General features: G+C 40.9%; 1 protein-coding gene across 4 annotated transcripts in view; it reads left to right on the forward strand.

Annotated features, from left to right (window-relative positions):
* LOC110537515 (delta-sarcoglycan) overlaps positions 1-21009 on the forward strand; it is a 345704-nt gene that overhangs the window by 284502 nt on the left and 40193 nt on the right. For all 4 annotated transcript variants that reach the window (XM_021623618.3, XM_090192384.1, XM_021623616.3 and 1 more), the window contains exons 4-5: positions 4954-5041; positions 5643-5762. In XM_021623618.3, the coding sequence (XP_021479293.1) occupies positions 4954-5041; positions 5643-5762 (208 nt within the window). The remainder of the gene's footprint in view (positions 1-4953; positions 5042-5642; positions 5763-21009) is intronic.

Below are 21009 nucleotides of genomic sequence, written 5' to 3' on the forward strand. Positions count from 1 at the left end.
TTTGGAGGGCCAGTTGGTCAGGATGACGTCTATGAGGGTGCCCTTGTTTACAGAGTTAGGGTTGTACCTGGTGGGTTCCTTGATGATTTGTGTGAGATTGAGGGCATCTAGCTTAGATTGTAGGACTGCCGGGGTGTTAAGCATATCCCAGTTTAGGTCACCTAACAGAACAAACTCTGAAGCTAGATGGGGGGCGATCAATTCACAAATGGTGTCCAGGGCACAGCTGGGAGCTGAGGGAGGCCGGTAGCAGGCGGCAACAGTGAGAGACTTATTTCTGGAGAGAGTAATTTTCAAAATTAGTAGTTCGAACTGTTTGGGTATGGACCTGGAAAGTATGACATTACTTTGCAGGCTATCTCTGCAGTAGACTGCAACTCCTCCCCCTTTGGCAGTTCTATCTTGACGGAAGATGTTATAGTTGGGTATGGAAATCTCTGAATTTTTGGTGGCCTTCCTGAGCCAGGATTCAGACACAGCTGGAGGACATAAGGGTTAGCAGAGTGTGCTAGAGCAGTGAGTAAAACAAACTTAGGGAGGAGGCTTCTGATGTTGACATGCATGAAACCAAGGCTTTTTCGATCACAGAAGTCAACAAATGAGGGTGACTGGGGACATGCAGGGCCTGGGTTTACCTCCACATCACCCGCGGAACAGAGAAGGAGTAGTATGAGAGTGCGGCTAAAGGCTATCAAAACTGGTCGCCTAGAGCGTTGGGGACAGAGAATAAGAGGAGCAGGTTTCTGGGCATGGTAGAATATATTCAGGGCATAATGCGCAGACAGGGGTATGGTGGGGTGCGGGTACAGCGGAGGTAAGCCCAGGCACTGGGTGATGATGAGAGAGGTTGTATCTCTGGACATGCTGGTTGTAATGGGTGAGGTCACCGCATGTGTGGGAGGTGGGACAAAGGAGTTATCAGGGGTATGAAGAGTGAAACTAGGGGCTCCATTGTGAACTAAAACAATGATAACTAACCTGAACAACAGTATACAAGGCATATTGACACTTGAGAGAGACATACAGCGAGGCATACAGTAATCACAGGCGTTGAGTTGGGAAAGCTAGCTAAACAGTAGGTGAGACAACAGCTAATCAGCTAGCACAACAACAGCAGGTAAAATGGCGTTGACTAGGCAACGGGGCCAACAGATAAAACAAACAAGCAGAATGGAGTACCGTGATTAATGGACAGTCCAGCGTGCATCAGCTATGTAGCCAAGAGATCAGTGTCCAGGGGGCAGCGGTGGATGGGGCAGGGAAGCTGGACTGGCGAGTGTTATCCAGGTTAAAAAAACTAACAATGACTAAATAGCTTGTAGCTAGTTAGCTTCTGGGGGTTCTTGAGTGTGTACTAAAAATTAAAAATAATAGCGATTCCGTATCACATTGGGTGAGGCAGGTTTCCGGAAGGTATAAACAAGTTAAAAATCAAAAAGAAATAGAAAGTAAAAATGGATCCAGTGAGTGTTTGGGACGCGGCGATTCAGACGGTTAGCAGGCCTGTGCTAACAAGCTAACAGTTTGTAGGCCCGGGCTAAACAAGGTAGCAGTTAGCGGACCGGAGCTGGACAAGCTAGCAGTTAGCAGGCCTAATTAGCAAGCAGGGAGATAGCGAGGGCTAGAGAGTTAGCCTTTTGGGGACGTCGCGATGGGGTGAGTCTGTTTATTCCTCTTCATGCGGTGACATCGATAGACCGGTCGTGTAGCCCAGTAGTATGCTACGGCGGTAGCACAGGTGCACTGGCCGGGCTAGCTTCAAGCTAAGTGGGTGGAAACGCTAGCCAGGAGCAATCATCCGGGGTTGCGGTTTAGCTAGATAGCTAGTTGTGAAGATCCAGCTGAGAAATGTTCCGTTTGCGGTGGGAATCCGGGGATGAATCCGGGGATGAAAAAAATAAATAGGTCCGTTGTGCTCTGGTTAGAGTTGCGTTGTTCGAACTGGCGAGGCTTTCCGAGCTAAAGGTTAGCTGATGACCGGTTAGCTGAAGACCGCTAGCACAGCTGGTGGTTAGCTGGCTAGCTTCAGTTGAGGGGTTCCGAAGTAAATATAAATACTTTAGGAAAAATAGCTACATTGGGTGAGGTGGGTTGCAGGAGAGTATTGGAAGCTTAGGTTTAGCAAAATGTTTTTAAAGAGATATGCTTAGAAAAATATGTAAAAAAACGAAAAAGAAACGATATATACAAGGGACACGACAGGACGACTTACTGCTACGCCACTCAATATGGAGTGTAATCTTTAATATTTGCATAATGTGTTTGGGACATACTGACCCATTAGCTCATGGGATGCCTTCTTCGGGATCTGTTCGATAGCCAGAGCTCTCACACAACCCAGCTCCTCTGTCAACTTAGTGTAGGACAACTCCAGGTTCACCCTGCACAGGAGGAAAAATAGTTGATAATCTTTCAATGGGCTGCATTCCAAATGGAAGCCTATTTCCTAGACAGGGTGTCAGTGTAGACATCTTTGATAGTTACCTTTATTTATTTATGTCCACAATGATTAATACTAACTGGAGTACCACAACCTAAAACAATTTCAGTCCCCAAAGATCCATGAACGTTTTCCCTCTCATTCAGGTGCTACACAAACAAACCACTTCCTATTCTCCTTGGTATCTTTCTTGCAACAAACCCTATGATTACTAGAGTTGGCCTCCAGTACATTAAAGTTTCACTCGTTCTGTTCTGACAATTAGGAAATTGTTAGCTTGATGTTTTATTTATAGCCAACTTCTATGGTAATATGGCATGAAAACAATCATACAATAGGAGATGGCAAGACATCATAAACAGATCTGGGACCTGGCTAGCCAAATGTTGATTTTCTGTGTGGGAAAAATAATTATTTATTGTTTCATAAATCCATAACACATACTATAAAAACTTTTTGAGTCACTAAAGGGCTGTAGGCTAACCAGAATTATCTGACTTACAGGAAACACTTTCTTTGCTTGTGGTTGGATAGGTTCATCCATCACACATGGTTAAGCCATCACCTGATCAGAAACAGTCATAGTGGACGAAACTCAAAGTATTCCATCCTATCTAGTTAATTTAGGATTGAGTCATTTCTGTAATATAGCTAGCTAACTACCAGGAGCTAACAGTACAATCATAGAAATATATCTCTGCCAGACAGGAAAACCATATCAGAAAACCTGTTAGACTGAAGTTGGAGCATAGATAGCTTCTACTGTTGTCTAGTAGCCATATTTTACATGGTAGCTAGCTATATTCAGAGAGGATTTTGTCACATTGACACAATTACATTCATTATAGAATAAAAATCCAGTTTTATCAATTACATGTGGAAAAACACATTTGAGTCAACATTAGCTAGCAAGCCAGCAGCAGATGAAACAGAAAGTTAATTATCTTCCCTGTCTCTATCGACAGTTTTAGTTTGCAGCTATCATTGTCCAACTGGCTAGATTTTACTAGCCAATAGTAGTGACACACTTAGTTATGTTATCGAATCATGGCAGTACACAAACAAAATCTAGCTCACACATTTTGCTAGCTAGAAAAATAAATATACATAAATTAATTCAGAAACAGAGGAAGAGGATAGCTAGTTAGAACAAATTAATATTAGCTGCTACCTCACAGCTACCAGTAGCGAACGCCAAGCTGCAATTTAGTCAGGACTGTAAATAGACTTTTCAACAAAATAATTTTGTCTTTCATGTGACAATATTGATTAAACATTGTCATAAACAATTGAACAAATGTATTACCTAAACTGATCTAACTTATTTGCATTTTGAAAGTGTCAAAATAGCACTTCACATACTGACTTTTGGGTGAAGTAAAAAATAAAGTTCCCGCCCATAAAGCCCTAAACCAATTATATCTTTTGTAGCTTATGCTGTCATGTGTAAATGGCAGTTTTCAGGAATGCAATTGGTGAGTGGACGGCAGTGATATTAAGGGTGAAACCATCAAAACTATGACTCTGAAAGGTTTTATTGCCAAGTAAAGTAAAAGGGTTGACGATTTCATCTTAAACCAGCCATAAATCCCATTCTGTCATGTGCAACACTGCTGTCTCATCCATGGCAAGGATGTTGCTCTCCTTTATCCTCTTTTTCAATCTTTGCAGTACTCACTGAAGTTCACTCGTAAACAATTCATTTAGACCCAGTGTTTATTTGCTGAAATGTGTTTCGATGCCGGGCTATTAAAAGGGATAGGCGTTTAATTGAAGTTTTATGGTATATTAAAGGACACTTCATTTAATAAAACAGGCTTTTAAAATACAATATGTGTGCACAATTTCTACTTAAAATATCAAAGGGATGCAAAAGGCACTCATTTTGTGGAACAAACCATTAATAGGGACGAGAGGCGGCACAATCAGTGTACATGAAAGCAGGTCCTAGGGATACACACTGTAGCAGGAGAAAGAGTCTGGGAGGCTAGAAATTCCAATTCCATGAATCGCAGCAGAACAAGAACCATTCCTGCTTGTGCCAGTGGGGCCTAATATACTAAAAGAACAATATGACATAACCTCTTAATTCGAATCTCATGTGCTCAACCACATTGTTAAAGTGACGTATGTCTATTCAGGAATATCAATATTTTGTTTATTTCCTGTACTGCTTAGCTGAAAGGAACCTTGATAAGCATGAAGGGCCATAATATTATCTCTAACATACATGAGATGCATTATCTTGCCGGCTTTAAGCGCAACACAATAGCTGCCTACTATCTTTAATTAAGAACTTGACTGAAGCCTGCAAGATTACTCTGGCACGTAAGACAGATCCAGGGTTCAGACGTGATTTGCATTTCAGATGGGCTCTTGACTTGTGGGCTAATGGAAATGATCTGTAAAACATACAGTCCTAGTTACACACTCACACTGAGCACTAGGGTCACTATCGTTGGGTTTGTGTTTTTGTGAACTGCATTGTTTGTTTACTTGCTTTGTCTCCGCAGGGTAGCCCACTGTTACTGCAATCCTCCAAAAATGTGTCCATCAATATCCTCAATGGGAAGAATCAGCTGGTCACACAACTTATTGCAGGTAATATCATGCAACACGATCGGTGACAGTCACACATCCATGGAGGGTTTGTCCTAATATGGACACCGTACAAAGCAATGAAAATCCATTGACATGGATGAGAGTTCTCTTTTGTTCCAAACAAACATTTCGATCCATGAACAGCTACAGACAAACACTACTCCCATGGTAAACTGCAGTGACATTTGTCTTCTGGCTGTTGATTATCGTGCAAAGATGTTGAGTGGATCAGTGAGCAATAGGAATACGGTATGCTAGAGACTCCACTCCAGACACAGCGAAGCAGAATCAATTGTTTTCATGACGTGTCAGTCGCCCTCTGCTCAGATCGCTTGTTTCTCCCCACGACATGAAACCATTTCAGGATCATCCAAGTAAAGGAGTTGTTTTTTCTCTGCTGTTTGTTTTGGTGTCGGGCTGCGTTTATTCTATATTTTGATCTGATTTACTTACTTTTTACTCTTGAAATATTTGACTGTAGTTATAGTTCAGTTATTGTCTCATTGCATAAATCAAGCTGTCTTTCTTGGTTTTTCATATAGCAGCTACCTGTTAAACTAGAACTTCACTGACTTTTCCTGACACCTTTTGCTCTGTCCAGGATCCAGTGGAGTGCATGCTCGAGGGAAGATGTTGGAAGTGAAATCTAGCACAGGGAAGCTGCTGTTCTCTGCTGATGATCAGGAGGTGGTGGTGGGAGCAGAGAGGCTACGGGTGACAGGTAGGTTACTGGATCAGACACTGCATTGTACTCAAAAGTCTACTAGCAATTTATTGAACTGGACTTTTAAACTTGACTGCTCGCCATCTTTAAGTGTGGTGATATTTTGGATGTAATCATTTTACAGTTAATTGAAATTTAGCAAGAAATAGCTGCCCTTTGACGGCTAGTCAGCAATTGAATGAACAATCATCACAGAGAAAATAATAATTGACAACTCACATTTAAAGACTGCGTCTAAGTTTTCTATAAGGGACGATGAGTGAATCTGTATTATTCCGATATGGAGAAATCATCAAATTTTTTGGAACAAGAGCAGATTCTGTCACTTTTATGTTGTATAATATTGTTACACTATCTGAGTAAGGTAATCAAAAATATGTAGAAAACACAAATCCAATCATTTCAATCATTCATTCACATTCGTAGAAAAAGGGTGAACATTTTCAGGTTGTTTTCCGTGCATTTGATCATCTCTGAACATCCCTCCCAAGGCAGCAATTACTCACAACCCTCATCTACATTTATTTCCCCCCCAGAGCTCCTCAGCCAGAGTTCATTACCGTATTCAACTCAGCTATATTTTGGTTGAATGCATTCAGTTGTGCAACTGACTAGTTTTCCCCTTTCTCTTCCCTTCCACTAAGCACAGGGATGCAGAGAGAGAGGGAGGGAGTGGTACAGAGAGACAGAGAGGGAGGGGTACAGAGAGAGAGAGGGAGGGAGGAATAGAGAGAGAGAGAGGGTAGGGAAAGATAAGAAATGTAGTGATGTTTCTTCAATTACTACATTTATCTCTGACCCTTTTTGATGGGGCTGCCAAGGGCCACAGGGTTCATCAAATGCCTTGGCAACCACAGTCGTCAGTCGAAAAGCCTTCTTAGTTCTAAATAGGCCTCTGTTGTACTAAAAGTTTCTGTGCATATGTGTGGTTGGGCATGCAGGCATACAGTATATGTGTTTATGCATGCGTGTGTATGTGTGTGTGCATCTATGCCTGTCTGCGTGTGCTCCAAACCATGCCAAACAACAGCTGTGTGAATCAATAAATATAGCCAATGACCTCAGGCATGGGAAAGCTGCTGCTGACCCCTTTCCCTCTGTCATTCCGTCCATCAGACAGGATGAAGTGAGGCCAGATTCCTATAAAACTGTCACATGCCATTACCAAATGAATGCTTTTGTCCAAACCAATAAAATGCATAATTATGCTGAGCATATAACTTTAATTGGCCCAACTGAGGTCATTGTAAATCTATGATAGAGCTTTCGCTGCATTCATTAGGCATGTATTGCACTATCTACTGTAAAAACTGATCCAGGAAGCCCCAGGATCCAATGGGGAATATGGGAGGTGTTTGGAATCATGCTAACTTTGCAATTTGGTGCTAGCTGTGATATGAAGTAAATCAAGATCTCTAAAAAGCTAATCAACTCCCTGAAATTATTGTATTTTTTATTACACAAGAGCGACAGGTGCTGCATCCAGAGAACATAACAAGCAACTTCGGGATAAGAATACAGCCTTTGATTGATGGCAAAAGCAATCTGCGACCTAAATGTGGCTGTAAATTGGCTTTCAGAGGCAAAAAATGAATTTAATTGTTTCATTCGTATGTGTCTCGCTTTGTAACACAAGGCTCAATCAGTGCTGCAGGGTAACACTTGATTACAGTGATCTGCAACTCTTTCAAGACGGTCTCCAAATTGAGCATTGCTATATAAATCCACAGTAGGCGTAGTGTAACTGTGTCCATCTGAACGCAATGAAATTAAAATATAAAGCTTGACACTTGAGGAAAACAAAAGTGAAATATTTCTAACAAGAGCACTGGAGGAAGTGAGTTTGATTGTGATCCTTGTGATGCCCCCATCCGAATGCATGGATTATTGTCCAATGAGAGACCCCTGAGAGACTGCACTGTATTATGATATCAACATTGTTGTAATGCAATTCAGAGTTGAACTGTTTACTGTTGCTTTTACATAACGTTTGCAAGTTCCTCACAAGGCGGATATTATTTATATATACTTAAGGTTATTAATACACCATTGTGGAGCAGAATCGGGTTGTGTGAGTAATATTATTAATACTGTACGTCACTGAATAAGCCAGAAGCCTGAAGAACCATAATGGTTGTATACTGTACACGAGACCACACACTGTGCACTCTGGAGACCTTTAATTAAGACAGAGTGAGCTGTGGCAAAATGGCAGTGTACGTTGCATATACAGTTGAAGTCGGAAGTTTACATACAATTAGGTTGGAGTCATTAAAACTGCTTTTTCAACCACTCCACAAATTTCTTGTTGACCAACTATAGTTTTGTGCATGTCATGTTTCCAACAAATGTTAACAGACAAATTATTTCACTTATAATTCACTGTATCACAATTCCAGTGGGTCAGAAGTTTACATACACTAAGTTGACTGTGCCTTTAAACAGCTTAGAAAATTCCAGAAAATGATGTCATGGCTTTAGAAGCTTCTGATAGGCTAATTGACATAATTTGAGTCAATTGGAGGTGTACCTGTGGATGTATTTCAAGGCCTACCTTCAAACTCATTGTGTCTTTGCTTGACACAGGAAAATCAAAAGAAATCAGCCAAGACCTCAAGAAACAAATTGTAGACCTCCACATGTCTGGTTCATCCTTCAGAGCAATTTCCAAATGCCTGAAGGTACCACTGTCATCTTTACAAACAATAGTACTCAAGTATAAACACCATGGGACCACGCAGCAGTCATAGCGCTCAGGAAGGAGATGCATTCTGTTTCCTATGGATAAACGTACTTTGGTGCGAAAAGTGCAAATCAATTCCAGAACAACAGCAAAGGACCTTGTGAAGATGCTGGAGGAAGCAAGTACAAACGTTTCTATATCCACAGTAAAATGAGTCCTATATCGACATAACCTGAAAGGCTGCTCAGAAAGGAAGAAGCCACTGCTCCAAAACCGCCATAGAAAAGCCAGACATCGGTTTGCAACTGCACATGGGGACAAAGATTGTACTTTTTGGAGAAATGTCCTCTGGTCTGATGAAACAAAAATATAACTGTTTGGCCATAATGGCCATCGTTATGTTGGGAGGAAAAAGGGAGGCTTGCAAGCTGAAGAACACCATCCCAACCATGAAGCACGGGGGTGGCAGCATCATGTTTTGGGGGTGCTTTGCTGCAGGAGGGACTGATGCACATCAGGCAGGAAGATTATGTGGATATATTGAAGCAACATCTCAAGACATCAGTGAGGAAGTTAAAGCTTGGTCGCAAATTGGTCTTCCAAATGGACAATGACCCCAAGCACACTTCCAAAGTTGTGGCAAAATGGCTTAAGGACAATGAAGTCAAGGTATTGGAGTTGCCATCACAAATCCCTGACCTCAATCCTATAGAAAATGTGTGGGCAGAACTGAAAAAGCATGTGCGAGCAAGGAGGCCTACAAACCTGACTCAGTTACACCCGCTCTGTCAGGAGGAATGGGCCGAAATTCACCGAACATTTTGTGGGAAGCAAGTGGAAGGCTAGCCGAAACGTTTGACCCAAGTTAAACAATTTAAAGGCATTGCTACCAAATACTAATTGAGTGTATGTAATCTTCTGACCCACTGGGAATGTGATGAAAAAAATAAAAGCTGAAATAAATCATTCTCTCTACTATTATTCTGACATTTCACGTTCTTAAAATAAAGTGGTGATCCTAACTGACCTAAGACAAGGAATGTTTACTAGGATTACATGTCGAGAATTGTGAAAAACTGAGTTCAAATGTGTTTGGCTAAGGTGTATGAAAACTTCCGACTTCAACTGTACATTCTCGTGAGCCTGCCCAGTACAGTACAGAAGTGCCACGAGCAGTCTACAGCGATCCTCCATCGTCTTCCCTAGGAAACCACACGTAATCAATTACACAGGAAAAACAATGGGAGAAAATAATGAATTAGCCTGGAATGCAAGGACACAATGGAGCACTCCGTTGTGGTAATTCAAATCTGCTTTGAACAGGGAATTCCAGATTTTTAAAGAGCATGCTCAATAGAGTATTCCCATATTTCCCCCATCCCTCTCTATCCCCCTGTCTCTCCCATACCATAATTAGCAGGAGTCCACAAAATACTGACATTACCTGCTGCTATTTTTTTGTTATAGTTATAATTAAAGGCTCATTGATTAGCCTCAATTAGAGCCCATTGACTCACTCCAGTGGAGGCTAATTTAAATTGAATAGCACACTTAATAACCACATCAGTACACTGATGAGGGAGGAGCTCGGAAACAGATATGGTAAGAAAGGGATACTGCGAGATTCTGGCAGATGCCCTTTTTATCTCTCTGCGTACAGTAGGAAAGAAGTTAGAGGTAGTTGCGTGAGCCAATGCTAACTTGCGTTAGCACAATGGCTGGAAGTCTACAGGTACGCTAGGGTATGCAAAACTATCGCTAAATCATGTCATACTGCATGCAGACATAAAAATCACCACGTTATTAGAATTGCACAGATGATGTGGCAAACCCCATTTTAGATGCTACGCAGGGGGATATCAATGTGGATTGAGAAAAGCAACGTGCAGAAAGTAGTCCCATCCATTAGTGATGTGTCTGTCTCTTCACACATTAACCACATCACCCAGAGAGTAATCACTACGCCAGTCCAGATGCTTGATCTAACAGATGGGGCAGAGAATGCCAACTCCATAATATTTTTACAATCCCTAGTCCGTAATATGACACCCGTCAGAAAAAAATAGGAAATGTTTAATTCATATCAGGTTTATGAGGAGAGCATGATACAGATACAGATATCACCCTGTGGCCAAACAACCATGCCTTTATTTTCTTCCTGTCTACTGTATCTATCATGATGGTCTTCAGACTTTCAGCTGTGATGTGTATTACATTGTATGACTGCTGGAGAGCCACTTGACCTGACCTCAGTTTCCTCCACTCTCAGCCAGTATCTAATTACTGTATCGGGCTAGGTTCACATCCACTCATGGTGGGTGGCTACCTGGCAGTGCTGGTCCAGACTGTTGATGATGGGGTCACAACCCTAAAGCAGGTCCCCTTTGACCTGGTTAATTTGGGGTCACTGTCTTACAGTCCTGGTGCTCTAGGTTGTTGTTAGAATCCACTACTCTGTATCGGTGTCCAGTAGTCCGCATGGGCTGCAGTGGTCTATGGCCTCATGCCTTGTGCTTCCCAGGGTTCAGTGCACCTTGTGTCTGCTGTAAGAAAAAAAAGAGGGAGAGAGAAGTAGTGTGAGAGAGAAAGATAAAGAGAGAGAATAGATAGATGGTGAGAGAGTGTATGGGAGAGAGAGCGAGCGAGAGAGACCTGGAACTGTGAAGTACTGTATATCCTTTCCTAGAAATAGTAATGGAGTAATGGAAATATGACAGTAATGATAACCAAACTTTATTTATGTTTCACCTTCTGCATTACCATCAACATTATAGCCAAGTCATTCCTGAATATGATGACATTCATCCATTTCACTTCATTCTCTTCCTCAGTTTATCCTCCTCCCTTCCTCTCTCTCTCTCTTTGTGGCTCCAGCTTTCAGTAAGAAGATCATAAAGAGCAGCAGGGTTTTACTGTGTGACGAGTGTCATACATGACATTTATTTAAGGCGTGAGAGGGAGACTACATTTCACCATTTGATCAGGTATGAATGGGGAATGTGCTTTGCAAAGTGACCATTGGATTTCTGTCAGGTGACCATGCTAAGTAGATGATAAAGAATCCATAAAAGCCAGTGAGTTATATCCTCTGCACTCTGCTTTACCCGGGCCTCTTCCTAGGGCTTGGTTTCACGGTCCACATAAAGCGAGCCCACCACAGGTCACAAAACTAGATTAGATTGTAACCGTGAAGTCAGTACAATCTCAGGGTTTACAGCAATGAGTGTCTCTGACAAACAAGATGTGTTTGAGATTCCAGCAGGACATTTGCAAAATCATGGAGGCATTGTTTTCCTATCAAGTCTTGTTTATACAGAGCTTCAGAAAGTATTCAGACCCCTTGACTTTTTCCACATTTTGTTTTGTTACAGCCTGAATTTAAAATGGATTACACTTAGATTGTGTGTCACTGATCAACACACAATACACCATAATGACAAAGTGGAATAATGTAAATATATATATATATATATATATATATATATATATATATATATATATATATATATATTATAATATGAAAAGCTGAAATGTCTTAAGTCAATAACAACTATTCAACCCCTTTGTTATCACAAGCCTAAATAACTTTAGGAGTAAAGATTTGCCCAACAAGTCAGATAATCATTTGCATGGACTCACTCTGTGTGCAATAATGGTGTTCAACATAATTTTTGAATGACTACCCCATCTCTGTAACCGACACATACAATTATCTATAAGGCCCCTCAGTCGAGCAGTCAATTTCAAGCATAGATTCAACGATAAAGATCAGGGAGGTTTTCCAATGCCTTGCAAAGAAGGGTACCTATTGGTAGCTGAGTAAAAAACAGACAATGAATATCCCTTTGAGTATGGTGAAGTTATTCATTACACTTTGGATGGTCTATCAATACACCCAACCATTACCGCTCAAGAATGTCACCATGATTTGGGGATTTTACCAGTTACAGAGTTAAATGGCTGTGATAGGAGAGAGCTGAGGATGGATCAGCAACATTGTAGTTACTCCACAATACTAACCTAAATGACAGAATGAAAAGAAGGAAGCCTGTACAGAATAGCAAATATTCCAAACCATGCATCCTTTTTGCAATAAGGCACTAAGGTAATACTGCAAAAAAATGTGTCAAATAAATGAATTTTTTTGTCCTGAATACAAAGCATTATTTTGGGGGCAAATCCAACACAACAAACACATCACCCGAGTATCACTCTTCATATTTTTAAGCATGGTGGTGGTTGCATCATGTTATGGGTATGCTTGTCATCGGCAAGGACTATGGAGTTTTTTAGGATAAAAATAAATGGAATAGGGCTAAGCACAGGCAAAGTCCTAGAGGAAGACCTGGTTCAGTCTGCTTTCCAACAGACACTGGGAGACAAATCCACCTTTCAGCAGGACAATAACCTAAAATGTAAGGCCAAATATACACTGGAGTTACTTACCACGACAACATTCAATGTTCCTGAGTGGACTAATTACAGTTTGGACTTAAATCTGCTTGAAAATCTATGCCAAGACTTGAAAATGGCTGTCCAGCAATGATCAACAACCAACTTGACAGAGCTTTAAGAATTTTAAATAGAATAATGGGAAGATATTGTACAATCCAGGTATGCAAAGCTCTTAGAGACCCAAAAGACTCACAGCTGTAATCCCTGCCAAAGGTGATTCTAATATGTATTGACTAAGGGGGTTGAATACTTGTCTAATCAAAATATATGAATGAATTTCCTGTTAATTAATTATTATTATTTTAGAATTGTTCTTCCACTTTGTCATTACAGTGTTTTGTGTAGATCGTTAACCAAAAATTACAATTAAATCCATTTTAATCCCAATTTGTAACTCAACAAATTTGTGGAAAACATAAAAGGGTGTGAATATTTTCTGAAGGCACAGTACTGTATGTCACTGGCATTACAGACGTATAATGTTTTTCTTCTCATTTTGAGGATATATAATTCCTGTCAAGGATATGTGAAAGGGAGGATGGTCTAGGTGTTGATGTATACCTCGCTTCCAATGAAAATAGCTTCTAACTGCATCCACCACTGATCCATGATAACTAATGGTATCTTGGAACATGGATGGCATTGGTAATGGACTTAAATGTAAGCCTGAGAATCTTTAGGTGACTTTTGCAGCAGTATGAGATCGGTTTTCGATTTACAATGACGGTCCTTTTTTCCTTGTTCACTTTACTCTTGCAATGGGCCTGTTGTTCTAATGGTTCCTCCCAAGGTCTGGTCAAGGACACACGTACACACACACACACACACACACACACACACACACACACACACACACACACACACACACACACACACACACACACACACACACATACACGGACACACACACATAGACACACACACACACACAAACACACACATATACTGTACAAACACACTCATCAGTGTGATATCACTCTTCCAGACTGTGGCTTCCCGGAGCTTGATTAACCACAAGGCACAGTGATGTGTTACACAGCTCCATGTACGGCTCCATGCTACAGTAGCTCCTTGGGTGACAAATGGCCTGGTAGCAGAGGATGATGTTATCGGCTCCACTGACACTCTGTTCTCCCATCCCGCTCCATCTCCCTCTATACTAGGCGCCTGCTACGGGTGTGAGCACTGAAGTTTGTAGCTATAAACCGGATGACCAGATGACAGTAGACTACTTGAAAGCCACAGTGAAATCATGACGTTGCAAATATAGTACTTAATGTACAAGTATATAGAAAATCAATACATACAGTAAACAGATTGCAATTGTGCATCAAAAATGATCAGCTACAAAATAAATATGTTCTGGTGTATTAAAAATGAAACATCACTCTCACGCCATCTGTAGTAGTCTCCTTAAAATACTTTACTGCTTGCTTTTACTAACAAACTATTTCCCCGTTTAATATCTACAAGTTATCAGTCCCTGTTGAGCCATGTTCTTGATGCAGTCCCACATGAAAAAATGGTTTACTATAGAATACTACAGTACTTACTATTAAATTATATAGTAAATTGTAGAATACTATACTACATGCTGTTTAACCCTCATGTGTAGTAAATACTATAGACTGTTGTAGTGTTTACTGCAGTTTATTTTTCAAATAATATCGGAGTATTTACCACAGTATTATTCGCAACAAAAAAAACACTGTAGTAAATTTTATAGTAAAGTCCACAAAAACAATTCACTTGGATCTAACTATAGTATAGCTTCTACACCTGCATTGCTTACTGTTTGGGGTTTTAGGCTGTGTTTCTGTACAGCACTTTGAGATATCAGCTGATGTACGAAGGGCTATATAAATACATTTGATTTGATTTGATTTGATTAGTAAATACTACACTATTTAATTTGCATATACCCTGCCAATTCCCCTCCACCATATCACAATTTGTCCACCTATAAGTGAGAAATCTATGCCAAGAATAGTCCATAAATTGTGTTCCCAACGGGTTATAGAAAAGAGTAGAAGCTCCGAACTATCTGTTCAGACCCTCAGTCTCATATAGCTACAGGTTATGGAAAATGTGGTATTTTACTGTTTCTCCAGTAGGTTTTCTGAAGGAAAAAGCCTCCATTTCCATGTCAAAAGATAAAACAAAAACACTATAGTAAATACTACAGTAATGTATGCAAAACACTACAGTAAATACTAAAGTATACTACAGTCCGCAAAAACACTATAGTAAATACTACAGTATTATACAATCTGCAAAAACACTACATTAATTACTATAGTATTTACTAAGGTTTTCTTTTACTACAGTAGTTACACTTTAGTTAACTTTAAATACTATAGTATACTACAGTAAATACAACAGTATTGACTGTAGTGTTTTTGCCTACTTTGGTCCTCAAAAACACTACAGTGAATACTACAGTAAAGTCTGCAGAAACACTAAAGTGAATTCTATAATATTTATACCATAGTATACAATTTAAAAAAAATATATGTGGGGTGTGCTCTTCTCCTCCCCATCGCTTTCACCAATGCAACCATCCCACCCCTGTCTGACTTACTGCAACAATGAGGCTGATGCTACATTTATTTAATTATAATCTGCAATCTAGTGTACTACTGAGGATCCCTGGAGCACTCTTCAACTGTACATCACGTCCAAGAACCTACTTCTCCCCAACACTCAAGTGCACTTTTGTTCCAGAAGCGAGAGCCACTTTCACTATAAAAGGTCCACCGGGTCCTTGGAAACAAACTTATGTAATTCTGCCGCTAAATGGCACTGCACCCAAGGCAGATATATAGTTCCAATTTTCCTGCATTCGGCCACCTGGATTTTGCTCTCTCTGAGTACTATTGCTGGAATCCTATTTATGGATGCTGCACTGGTGTTTCCATTAATTGGAAATTAAATGACATTTTATTTGTCACATATGACGAATACAACAGGTGTAGACTTTACCATGAAATGCTTACTTACAAACCCCTTTCCCAACAATGCAGAGTTAAAAAGTAAGAACGTTTGCAAATAAAAATTGAAAATAGTACAATAAATAACAATAACGAGGCTATATACAAATCAAATCAAATTGTATTTGTCACATGTTTCATAAACAACAGGTGTAGGCTAACAGTGAAATTCTTACTTACGGGCCCTTCCTAACAATGCAGATTTTTTTTAAATAGAAATAGTAAGAAAATAAAAATATATATAAAAAGAATAACACGAGGAATGAATAGAAAAATAATAACACAAGGAATAAATACACAATGAGTAACAATAACTTGGCAATATACACAGGGTACTAGTACTGAGTCAATATGAAGGGGTATGAGGTAATTGAGGTACATACACCATATATACAAAACTATGTGGACACCCCTTCAAATTAGTAAATTTGACTATTTTAGCCACACCCGTTGCTGACAGGTGTATAAAATCGAGCACACAGGCATGCAATCTCTATAGACAAACATTGTCAGTTGAATGGCCTTACTGAAGAGCTCAGTGACTTTAAACGTGGCACTGTCATAGGATGCCACCTTTCCAACAAGTCAGTTCGTCTAGAGCTGCCCTGGACAACTGTAAGTGCTGTTATTGTGAAGTGGAAACGTCAAGGATCAACAACGGCTCAGCCATGAAATGGTAGGCCACACAAGCTCACAGAACAGGACAGCGGGAATGCTGAAGTGCGTTGCACGTAAAAATTGTCTGTCCTCGGTCGCAACACTCACTACTGAGTTCTAAACTGCCTCTGGAAGCAACGTCATGCACAATAACTGTTTGTCGGGAGCTTCATGAAATGGGTTTCCATGGCCGAGCAGCCGCACAAAAACCTAAGATTACCATGCCTAATGCCAAGAGTCGGCTGGAGTGGTGTAAAGCTCGCCACCATTGGACTCTGGAGCACTGTAAACGAGTTCTCTGGAGTGATAAATCACGCTTCAACATCTGCCAGTCTGACAGACTAATCTGGGTTTGGTGGACGCCAGGAGAACACTACCTGCCCGAATGCATAGTGTCAACTGTACAGTTTGGTGGAGGGGGAATAATGGTCTGGCACTGTTTTTCATGGTTCGGGCAAGGCCCCTTTGTTCCAGTGAAGGGAAATCTTACCGTTAAAGCATACAATGACATTCTAGACGATTCTATGCTTCCAACTTTGTGGCAACAGTTTGGGGAAGGCCCTTTCCTTCCCCCATGCACAAAGCGAGGTCCATACAGAAATAGTTTGTGGAGATCAGAGTAGAAGAACTTGACTGGCATGCACAGAATCCTAACCTCATCCCCATCGAACACCTTTGGGAGGAATTGGAACGCGGATTGCGAAGCAGGCCTAATCGCCTAACATCAGTGCTCGACCTCACTAATGCTCTTGTGACTGAATGGAAGCAAGACCCCCCCCCCCCCCCCCCCCCGGCTTAGACAGGGCTTAGAATGTTTCATTCCAAAAATGAGGGGTTAAATACATGTAAAAAATATGTGCACATCTATCCCATCTCAATCGATATACATCTATGCAATCATGATAGCCAAAAGGTAATTTAAACATTGATTGATCCTATGTGTAGATACAGGTCTGCTGTCATAAGAAAGGCCCTTGAACATCCTAGTGTAAATACAGCAGTAGATCCAGATATCAGCTCAGCAGCAGTGCTATCCCAGCTAAATACTACTGATGTGGAAGACCCGCAGGCCATGTAATGTGGGTGCAGCCGTAATGCCTACTGATATGTCTGGATAAACAACATAACCTTTCACTGGGAGGCCCGGTCTGTACAGACTGTGCTACATAGGCTATTTAAAAACACGTCTCACATTTGTCATCCTTTACCCATATACTCTTCTCCATCGCCTCCCTCTATCCCACCACCAGTCGCTATGGAAGACATTAAGTGAATGTTTATGAGGCCTCCAAACACTAGTGATATATCCTGCTGCATGCTTCATAAGGCGCTGATTGATCAGCAGGAGACTGGCGGACTGGGAGGGTCGAAGGAGACGTAATGGAAACACATTGACAAAATAATTTCAGAAGGGACATTATGTGGGAAGTTGGAAATAAAACTAAAATGGCTTTATCGATCTTTCACTCAATCTGTTTATGGACGTTTATGGCCGGTGCATTACAGGATGTCACTGGGAGAGTTGGCCCAGTCAGGTTCCCAATGGAGCGTTTAGAGAGAGGTGTGTGAATGTGAATGCATGTGAGTGTGCGCGTTTACAAACGTGTGAGTGTGTGAGCGTGTGAGTGTGTGAGCGTGTGTGTGTAAGCACGCTTGTGCACACATCAAATCAAATTGTATTTGTTACATGCGCCGAATACAACAGGTGTAGTAGACCTTACAGTGAAATGCTTATTTACAAGCCCTTAACCAACAATGCAGTTTTAAGAAAATACCTTTTTTTTTAAAAGTATGAGATAAGAATAACAAATAATTAAAGAGCAGCAGTAAACACTGAAACAACAGCGGGGCTATATACAGGGGGTACCGGTACATAGTCAATGTGCTGGGGTACCGGTGTCGAGGTAATTGAGGTAATATGTGCATGTAGGTAGAGTTATTAAAATTACTATGCACAGATAATAACAGATAATAAAATTTGTACGTGTGTGGTTGCCTATGTATGAAAGTCGACTAAAGTTCATAAGGTGATGTGTAAATACAAGTGAGAAGATATTGGTCGATTGAATCTCATAGGCTGGCTATTGATTTAAGGCCATACGCAGTACAACTAAGCTTTGATCCTATCCAGCACTGCTCCCTATGTTGAACCCCATTGTGTTACCAGATACCCAACTATGCAGTATGCTGCATATGGGGAATATCAAAATGCACTATTACAGTGTCCATATTAGGACTGCATCACATTAACTTGCTCTCTAATTAAGGTGTGAAAGTGAAGACATTATAGACACTGTGTGGTATGCATAATACCAAAAAGGCACATACTGTACTGCTACAGTCCTTTCTCCAAACTAAAAGTACTGATCTGTCAGTTAGGCTGAATGGCACCACAGACTCAGCCACACACTGTGCATACAGCCAAAGGCTAAAGGCAGCCTTTATCTTCCCACAGTGATTTTGTTTCCTGGTCTTGATCTGACTACAGCTGCAGTCTGTATGTCCACAATGAGTCGCTTTAATCATTTCTCTCCCAGGGGCTTTGATCATCTATTATTTTCATCTATGGACTGTGGCTAGCTGGCTGGTAGTAGCGTTTGAGAGAAGGCTGTCTGGGCCCTACTGTGTCAGAATGGGGAACTGATGTTGTGTTTTTTGCTATACAGCACTGGCCGTTTAGTACAGATTATACAGGTTCTAACTCAATGTGTTAATGCCGTGTTATGCATTTTGCCAAAACCATGCTGGGTTATATTGTTGGTTGAATCCCTCTTAACTGTATGAATACACCTACTGAAACAAACTTCAACAGACTGTACTCAACTGAAGTGTGATTTTTTTTTGTGCCAAAAGAGGCCCATCATCTGTAAATCCCTCCCCAAAACTGGCTTTGACTGTACAGTATTCTGACATGCTGCTGTCTTGACAGCTCATCACACACCCTCGCCATGTATTCTCTGAACATAACATTACATATGGACAGCCTCTATTACTCTTCATGGATATGGTTGGCAAGTTTGAATGGTTTGTGTATCTCACCGATCAATGTCAATCTCGGCTGTCAGGCGGGGGGCTGAGTTTTTCTCTGTCAGCATTTATACACAAAAAAGTAATTGTGAAATTTGTTACATTTGTTACCGCTAAGCTGGCACTGTATTGACCACCTTTCTCTCCATAATATAATAGTCGCTTACCGTAGGAGACACCATAAAGTGAAATATCTCGCCATAAAAGCTGCATCACAACTATTTTCCATACCATTTGAGCAAAGGGCAATGTTTTGGCTGTGAGGCCTAGATAATTACTTGAAGGGCTCGTGGCTACAGTGTAGAAATATGTATGAACGTTTTATTTTCTGCTCTGTAAGTCGGTGGGTTACTTGTGACAGGCTATTTGGGGTTGGGGACTGTGGGATGTCTCCTATCCGCTATACACTCTTAGAAAAAAAGGTGCTATCTAGAACCTGAAAAGGTTGTTTGGCTGTCCCCATAGAACACTTTGAAAAAACATTTTTGGTTCCAGGTAGAACCATTTAAGTTTCAGGTAGAACCCTTTCTTCAGAAGGTTCTACATCAACCCAAAATAGTTCTACCTGCAACCAAAAGTTTTCTCCTATAGACAGTAGAACTCTTTTGGAACCCTTTTTTTCTGAGTGTAGTCTCATTAGTCTGTTGGTATATGCATGTGCTGTAGTCTACATTAAGTTACAGGCACACAATACATTACAATTATTGTAAATATTTAGTGATAGTTCTGTAACGACCCTGGGTTTATAAGCACGGAAATCGAGTCTGCCACATGAGCATGCAGTCGATAGCGCGCCGGAAGGGTTCGGGACCTGCTCCCTCCTGTTTCATTACACTGGTGTCGGAAGTGATCGGACAGTGCGTGTGCTTGGCTGGTGAGCGCATTCCTGTAAGACGTCGCAAGCTAGCGCGAGGACGCGCTCTTTGAATGGAGGGAGTAGTGTAACGACCCTGGGTTTAAAAAAAAACATGATCGATGTTTTGAAACGTTTATTTTGGTTGCCGATTTTCCGCATTTATCAAAACCCAATCAGGTAGCCTGATTTTAGATGTGCCCATGTGGGATTATTAGGGAAATCGTTCTTGCAAAGCATGTAAACATTTAAATCGAACTGTAATGAAACAGGCCTTCGAGCCGGAGGTCCGGCGCGCTATCGACTGTGCCGCAAAAGCATGCTCATGCGGCAGACTCGATTTCTACGTTTAAAATGAAGAATATTTTATTCTGAGTTTGGACATTTAAAGGTTGTATGTGAAAACTATTTCAAAGATGCATACTTTCAGTTTTTCCGAACTCACTTGCGCAAAAGTTGGAAGCCCGCCTGCTCGTGCTAGCACATGCGCAGATCAACGCTGATTAAGGCATTTACATGTCCAATAGTTGGAAAGATTGCTCAGAAAATCTGGGGCCTCATTTATAACCGTTGCGTAAA

The sequence above is a fragment of the Oncorhynchus mykiss genome, chromosome 12 (genome assembly GCF_057628025.1).
Source record: "Oncorhynchus mykiss isolate SJ-2025 chromosome 12, ASM5762802v1, whole genome shotgun sequence".
Classification (NCBI taxonomy): Eukaryota; Metazoa; Chordata; class Actinopteri; order Salmoniformes; family Salmonidae; genus Oncorhynchus; species Oncorhynchus mykiss.